This window comes from Empidonax traillii, unplaced genomic scaffold (assembly GCF_003031625.1).
Source record: "Empidonax traillii isolate 1590-97213 ecotype Southwest subspecies unplaced genomic scaffold, ASM303162v1 scaffold1770:size85425, whole genome shotgun sequence".
Taxonomy (NCBI): Eukaryota; Metazoa; Chordata; class Aves; order Passeriformes; family Tyrannidae; genus Empidonax; species Empidonax traillii.
The window spans coordinates 25,450-32,535 of NW_020956963.1; the positions used below are offsets into that span (position 1 = coordinate 25,450).

The 7,086-nt window shown below is 61.3% G+C and overlaps 2 protein-coding genes across 2 annotated transcripts in view; both read left to right on the top strand.

Annotated features, from left to right (window-relative positions):
- LOC114070973 (carboxypeptidase A1-like) overlaps window positions 1–1,275 on the top strand; it is a 7,171-nt gene extending 5,896 nt beyond the window's left edge. The window contains exons 9-11 of the mRNA XM_027908609.1: window positions 189–388; window positions 906–990; window positions 1,088–1,275. Of these exons, the coding sequence (XP_027764410.1) occupies window positions 189–388; window positions 906–990; window positions 1,088–1,275 (473 nt within the window). The remainder of the gene's footprint in view (window positions 1–188; window positions 389–905; window positions 991–1,087) is intronic.
- Window positions 1,276–2,447: 1,172 nt separating this feature from the next.
- Window positions 2,448–6,036, top strand: LOC114070974 (carboxypeptidase A1-like). The gene is made up of 11 exons (XM_027908610.1): window positions 2,448–2,522; window positions 2,689–2,770; window positions 3,171–3,305; window positions 3,391–3,492; window positions 3,582–3,683; window positions 3,772–3,873; window positions 3,988–4,098; window positions 4,263–4,353; window positions 4,873–5,072; window positions 5,634–5,718; window positions 5,831–6,036. Exons 1-11 carry the CDS (start codon window positions 2,458–2,460, stop codon window positions 6,016–6,018), a joined length of 1,263 nt encoding a protein of 420 aa, XP_027764411.1. The 5' UTR covers window positions 2,448–2,457; the 3' UTR covers window positions 6,019–6,036.
- Window positions 6,037–7,086: the final 1,050 nt, after the last annotated feature.

Genomic DNA, 7,086 nt, shown 5'->3' on the forward strand with positions numbered 1-7,086 from the left:
GTCCCCAGAACCGCCTGTGGCGCAAGACCAGGTCCCTCAACGCCGGGTCCCCCTGCGTGGGCGTCGACCCCAACAGGAACTGGGCCGTGGGGTTTGGAGGTGAGAGCGGCCCCACGCCGGGAATCTGCCATCCCTGGGATCATCCTGGCATTCCCGAGGGACAGGGACCCTCACCTGGGCTCCTGCAGGTGCCGGCTCCAGCGGCGATCCCTGCTCCGACACCTTCCACGGCCCCTTCCCGCACTCCGAGAGGGAGGTCAAGGCCATCGTGGACTTCATCCGTGGCCACGGGAACGTCAGGTCCGTCATCTCCATCCACAGCTACTCCCAGATGCTGCTTTTCCCCTACGGATACACCACGGTGCCCTCGCCCGACCACCAGGAGTTGGTGAGGTGGCCCCAAAACGTCGCGAGACGTCCCAGGGTCTTGTTCCCAACTGGTTCTGGGCTCTTGATCCCATCCCGAGGTCCCGGTCCACCAGATCCCACCACTTTTGGGCTCCAGATCCTGCTGTCCCAAGGTTTTTGATCCACCAGATCCCATGAAGTTTAGACTCCTGATCCCACTGGCCCAAAGTCTTGTTCCACCACATCCCACCAATCTTAATCCTGCAATCCCAAAGTCCTGGTCCACCACATCCCACCAATCTCAATCCTGCAATCCCAAAGTCCTGGTCCACCACATCCCACCAATCTCAATCCTGCAATCCCAAAGTCCTGGTCCACCACATCCCACCACTTTTGGGGCTCCCGATCCTGCTGTCCCAAGGTTTTTTCTCCACCACATCCCACCAATCCCAACCCTGCTGTCCCAAGGTTCTGGTCCATCAGATCCCCCCCTCTCGGGCTCTCTTCCCAAGGTTTTTGCCCCCCCAGCTCACTCCCAATCTGGGCTCTCCTTGCAGAACGAGCTGGCCAAGAAGGCCGCGAGCGCCTTGGCCGCCGTGTACGGCACCAAATACACCTTCGGCAGCATCGCCAGCACCATCTGTGAGTGTCCTCCCTCTCTCCCTCCCTCCTCCCTCCCCATGGCCGGGACGGACGTTTCCCCCAGGAAGGCGATCCCAGCGCTCTCCTCTCCCCGCAGACCCGGCCGGAGGCACCACTGTGGACTGGGCCTACGAGCTGGGGGTGAAATATTCCTTCAGCCTGGAGCTGCGGGACACGGGGCAGCACGGCTTCCTCCTGCCCTCCAGCCAAATCCTGCCCACGGCCACTGAGACCTGGCCTGCCCTGCTGGCCATCCTGGGACACGGCCTGGAGCGGCCCCGCTGAGCCGCCCCTCACCCAGTGAACCTCCTGGGCACTCCTGGCTCCCTCACCCAGTGAACCCCCTGGGCACTCCTGGCTCCCTCACCCAGTGAACCTCCTGGGCACTCCTGGCTCCTTCCCCCAATAAACCCCCTGGGCACTCCTGGCTCCTTCACCCAATAAACCCCCTGGGCACTCCTGGCCCCCTCCCCAATTATCTCCCTGGGCACTCCTGGCTCCGTTTGTCTGTGGAAGGGGGGCCCGGGTGGGGATCCCCACTCGTGGGTTGGCCCCCCCAGCCCCCACCATTGGGCCCTGCAGGGCGGGGCAGGAGCAGGACGAGCACTTTTGGGGCCTCCAAAGCCAGAGCTGGGGGGGTTTGAGCAGCCTTGCCCCGTCGGCCCTTCCCTCCCCGGGGGCCTCTCTGTGCACGTGGCAGGGGAAATCAGCACCTGCTCCCACCTCTGCTAGGCTGGGCTTTGGGGCAGATCCCCAGGCCAGGCTTTAAACCAGATTCTTTAAACCAGATTCCCAGGCCAAGCCTTAGGCCAGGTTCCTAGTCCATGCTTTAAGCCAGGTCCCTAGTCCAAGCTTTAGGCCATGTTCCTAGTCCAAGCTTTAAACCCAATTCCCAGGCCAAGCTCTAGGCCATGTTCCTAGTCCAAGCTCTAGGCCATGTTCCCAGGCCAAGCTCTAGGCCATGTTCCCAGACCGAGCTCTAGGCCATGTTCCCAGACCGAGCTCTAGGTCATGTTCCCAGGCCAAGCTCTAGGTCATGTTCCCAGGCCAAGCTCTAGGTCATGTTCCCAGGCCAAGCTCTAGGCCATGTTCCCAGGCCAAGCTCTAGGCCATGTTCCCCCAGCACAGCCCTGGTTTCGGGTCCATCTCCCAGCTCCGTCCATGTGTAAATGGCATCTCCCCCTTTCCCAACCCCACCTCTCCTTTCCATCCGCACTGGGCCGGAGGGATTGGTGGGGTTTGGCCCCTCCTGTCCCCCCGGCCGGTGCCTCCCCCGCAGCCCGGCAGGTTCCTGGAACAGGTTTTTCCAGGCCCGGCAAGGCCGTGGATGGAGGGAGGGCACGGCCTGACCTTGGCGGTGCCAGGCCGGGCCTTCCCACGGCGCTGGGAAAAGGGGCAGGTGGCACCAGGGGATTTAAGGGGCGCGGGGGCGGCCGCAGGACACGAGCCCGGCTGTCCCCGCCGACCATGAGGGTCCCCGCGCTCTTGGCCGCCCTGGTGGCCGTGGCCACCTGCACCGAGACCTTCGTGGGGTACGGGGGCTGCGCCGCGGGGCCGGCGGCACCGGCTGGGCCGGGGGGAGCTGCCTCTGCCCCCGGGGGGGCTCAGGGCAGCTCCCCGGGCTGGGGGGACGGGCGGGGTGGGAACTGGGCTGGAGCGAGGCGGGTGGAGCTGGTCCCAAACCCCCCGACCCCACAGGCAGCAGGTGCTGCGCGTGGTCCCCACCAGCCCCGAGGAGCTGCAGAGCCTGCAGGAGCTGCAGGGACTGGAGCACCTGAAGGTACCGGCGCCTTTGGGGGGGGGGGTTGGGGCTGGATTTGGGGCTGGGGTTGGGCTTTGGGGTTAGATTTTGGGCTTGGATCTGGGGGTTAGATTTGGGGGGTAGATTTAGGGTAGGAGTTGGAACTGGATTTTGGGGGGTGGATTTGGGGGGTGGATTTGGGGTAGGAGTTGGAACTGGATTTTGGGGGGTGGATTAGGGGTTGGGTTTTGGGCTTGGATTCAGGGTGGGATTTTGCACCTGGATTCAGGATGGGATTTGGGCCAGCCCCAGGATGGGGCTGGATTTGGGATGGTGGGAACCAACCTGGACAGAAGCTGCTGCTGGTGGATGGAGGGGGTGCAGCCTGAAGCAGGACCTCGATTTCTCCCCTTTCTCACCTGAATTTGTCCCTGTCCAGCTGGATTTCTGGCTGGCCCCCCGTGGCCTGGGCTCTCCCGTGGATATCCGGGTGCCGTTCCCGAGCCTGCAGCCTGTCAAAGCCCACCTGGAGGCCGCCGGGGTGTCCTACTCCATCATGATCCAGGATGTGCAGGTCAGTGGAGCCCGAGTGCAGCTGGGGGGGACTCAGGGTCTCATCCTGCTGGGAATTCGGGCCCATCGTGCCCCATGTGCCCCAGGAACTGCTGGATGAGGAGCAGAGGGAGATGATCCGGAGTAGCCGCTGGCTGCCGCTCTCCACCAGCACCTTTAACTACGAGGCCTACCACACCCTGGATGAGGTGAGAGGCACGAGAGTCGGGGAATTTCGGGGGGAAAAAGCAGAGTCCTGGAATTGCTGGAGACCCCTCCCCTCCCCCCCTGTTCCCAGATTTACGCCTTCATGGACATGCTGGTGGCCGAGAACCCCAACCTGGTGAGCAAACTGGAGATCGGCCGCTCCACCGAGAACCGGCCCCTCTACGTGCTCAAGGTGAGGGTTGGGGGCTGGGGGTGAGCGGGCAGGGGCAGCGGGGTCAGGGATGAAGGACAAAGCCAATCCCCCCCCTCTGCTGTCCCAGTTCAGCACAGGGGGCTCGAACCGCCCGGCCGTGTGGATCGACACCGGGATCCACTCCCGTGAGTGGGTGACTCAGGCCAGCGGCGTCTGGTTTGCCAAGAAGGTTTGGACACTTCCCGTGCCCGTCCTCTGTCTCCAAAGGTCCTGCAGCCACTGTGGGACCCAAGGGGTGACCACAGGGAGCCCCAGGGAGCCCCAAACCTCCTGTCCTTTGTAGATCGTCGAGGACCACGCAAATAACGAAGGGGTGGCCTCCATCCTGGACACCATGGACATCTTCCTGGAGATCGTCACCAACCCCGATGGCTTTGCCTACACCCACAGCACGGTACGGCCCCAATGCCCCCTCCCGGGTCCCTACAGGGTGGGAAGGGCAGCAGGGCTGGGAGCTGCTCCTCCCTGGGAGGTCAGAGCCTCCCTGTCCCATTCCCATGGGATGGGGATGGCACTCCATGGCCCTGCACAGCAGCTGAGGTGGCTCTGCCCTCCCAGAACCGCCTGTGGCGCAAGACCAGGTCCAAGCACTCGGGCTCCATCTGCGTCGGCGTCGACCCCAACCGCAACTGGGACGCAGGCTTTGGAGGTCAGAGCCTTCCCCTTCCCCCTCCAGGGCATTCCCACTTTCCAGGGGGAGGCTCCGAGGCCATTCCTGGCTCACAGATCCCCAGGGATGAGGTGGGATCTGCTCTGTGTGCCAGATCTGAGCCCATTCCTGGCTCACAGATCCCCGGGGATGAGGTGGGATCTGCTCTGTGTGCCAGATCCAAGGCCATTCCTGGCTCACAGATCCCCGGGGATGAGGTGGGATCTGCTCTGTGTGCCAGATCCGAGCCCATTCCTGGCTCACAGATCCCCGGGGATGAGGTGGGATCTGCTCTGTGTGCTGCCAGATCCAAGGCCTGGGGGCCCCACCAGGGTCTGGTGGGCAGCAGAGTGGGGACCACAAGGGGAAGTCTCCATGCAGATCTCCAGGAGGAGCCTCAGGAACGTTCCTCACCGGCCATGAGAAGCTCGGGGGGTGGAAAGGGAAAAGACCCTTTCTCCCTTGGGAGTCTTTGAGCCACCCAAGCCCAGCCTGTTTTCCCTCTCCCGTTGCCCACAGGCTCTGGGGCCAGCGGGAACCCCTGCACAGAGACCTACCACGGCCCCTACCCCAACTCGGAGCCCGAGGTGAAATCCATCGTGGACTTCGTCAAGGCCCACGGGAACATCAAGGCCTTCGTGTCCATCCACAGCTATTCCCAGCTCCTGCTCTATCCCTATGGATACACCACCACCCCGGTCCCGGACCAGCAGGAGCTGGTAGGGCCCCTGGGGAGGTTTGGGGGGCTGGGGGAGATGTGGGGCTGCTCTTCTCCTCCCAGGCACCTCCATCCTGCCCCACGGAGCAGTGGGAAGCTCTGGCTCCTCTGCCAGCCCTGGGAATTGAGCTTTGTGATCCTTCTTGCCTGTGGCACGAGGGAAAATCCTCTCTGGATCCCACAGGCTTTGCCCTTCTGTGCCTCACCTTTTCCTCTGTTTTAGCTCATCTTCTCTTCTTTTCTCCTCCTTTGGTTCATCATTTTCCTTTCTTTACCTCACCATTTTCCCTCCTTTACCTCATCACTTCCCCTCCTTTGACTCACCTTTTCCTCCTTTTTAGTTCATCTTTTTCCCTCCTTTGGTTCATCATTTTCACCTCCTTTGACTCATTATCTTCCCTCCTTCAGCTCATCCTTTCCCCTCCTTCAGCTCATCCTTTCCCCTCCTTCAGCTCATCCTTTCCCCTCTTTTGACCCATCTTTTCCTTTCTTTTGGCTCACGATTTCCCCTCATGGCTTTCCCCCATGATTTCCCCCTCACGATCTCCCTGTCCCCTCCCAGCACGAGCTCTCCGCCAAGGCCGTGGCCGCTCTGTCCTCCCTGTACGGCACCAGCTACAAGTACGGGAGCATCATCACCACCATCTGTGAGTGCCTCCCAAAGTCCATCCCAAAACCCACCTCAAGGCCCATCCCTCACACCACAGCCGGGACGAAACACCCCATAAAAATCGCCCTCCCCTCCCGCTGTTCCCTCAGACAAGGCGAGCGGAGGAACCATCGACTGGACCTACAACCAGGGCATCAAGTACTCCTTCACCTTCGAGCTGCGCGACACGGGGCGTTACGGGTTCCTCCTGCCCGCCAAGCAGATCGTGCCCACGGCCCAGGAGACGTGGCTGGCCCTCAAGGTCATCATGGAGCACGCCCGGGACAACATGTACTGAGCGGCACCGCGGCTGCAGAGGGGGCAGAGCTGAGTCAATAAACACGGGAGAAAAACAAAAGCTTTTTGTTGTTTTCCCTTTTCCCCAAGTCGGGTGGAAAAGCCCTTTTGGGAGATGGATCCGCTGTTCCCGCGTGTGCCAACACAAACAGGGTGTGCTGGGCTGGAAAGGGCTTGGAAAGGGCATGAAAATAGCAGGGATGAAAGGAGGGAAGGGGTTTTCCCTCTGTTCTGGCAGAGGAGGGGAGGGGAAAAGGGCTGGTTTGGCACCGGGCAGCTGGAGCGGCTCTGGGATATGAGGCCATGGATCGACGGGATTTATGGGGCTCCAAGGCTGGAGAGGGACTGGGGACAAGGGATGGAGGGACAGGACACAGGGAATGGCTTCCCAGTGCCAGAGGGCAGGGACAGATGGGAGATTGGGAAGGAATTGCTGGCTGGGAGGGTGGGGAGGGGCTGGACTGGATTTCCCAGAGAAGCTGTGGCTGCCCCTGGATCCCTGGAGTGTCCAAGGCCAGGCTGGAGCCACTTGGGAAGGTGTTCCTGGGGTTGGAACTGGATGAGTTTTAAGTCCCTTCCCACCCAAACTATTCCATGGTCCCTCCTCAGGGACTGCTGCAATCTCCGTGGAAGGGGAGCCCAGCCCCTGCCCACTCCCACCTTTTCCAGATTTTCCAAAACTATCAAAGCTCGAACTGGGGAAAAAAAAACAAACACCAAAACCACTCAACCTTCTGGTGTCATTTACATTTAATTAAATTAAACAATTACACCTCTCAGCATTTACAGAGTCTGACTCTCCACCAAACAGCACCAAGAGTCCAAACACACCCAAATCCACCAAGGCAGCGGGAAAGTCCTTCAGTCCTTCCTTGGATTCCTGGATTTGGGAGATACCAAACAGCTCAGACCACTTTCACCCACTCCATAGGAGGCTGTCACGGAACCAGGGATTCTGGATCTGGGTCTGGCCCAGGACAGGCAGCACCCCCAGCATTTCAGCCAACACAGGGACAATTCCAAGAGCTCCTGGAGGTGACAAAGCTGCTCCCACCCCACAGGGCCCTCC

Bases quoted from the DNA above. Each gene is read 5' to 3' on its own strand.
- LOC114070974 (XM_027908610.1), top strand. From the start codon at position 2,458: ATGAGGGTCCCCGCGCTCTTGGCCGCCCTGGTGGCCGTGGCCACCTGC. The intron at 3,684-3,771 runs GTGAGGGTTGGG...CTGCTGTCCCAG, and splicing joins GGCCCCTCTACGTGCTCAAG to TTCAGCACAGGGGGCTCGAA. The intron at 5,073-5,633 runs GTAGGGCCCCTG...GTCCCCTCCCAG, and splicing joins TCCCGGACCAGCAGGAGCTG to CACGAGCTCTCCGCCAAGGC.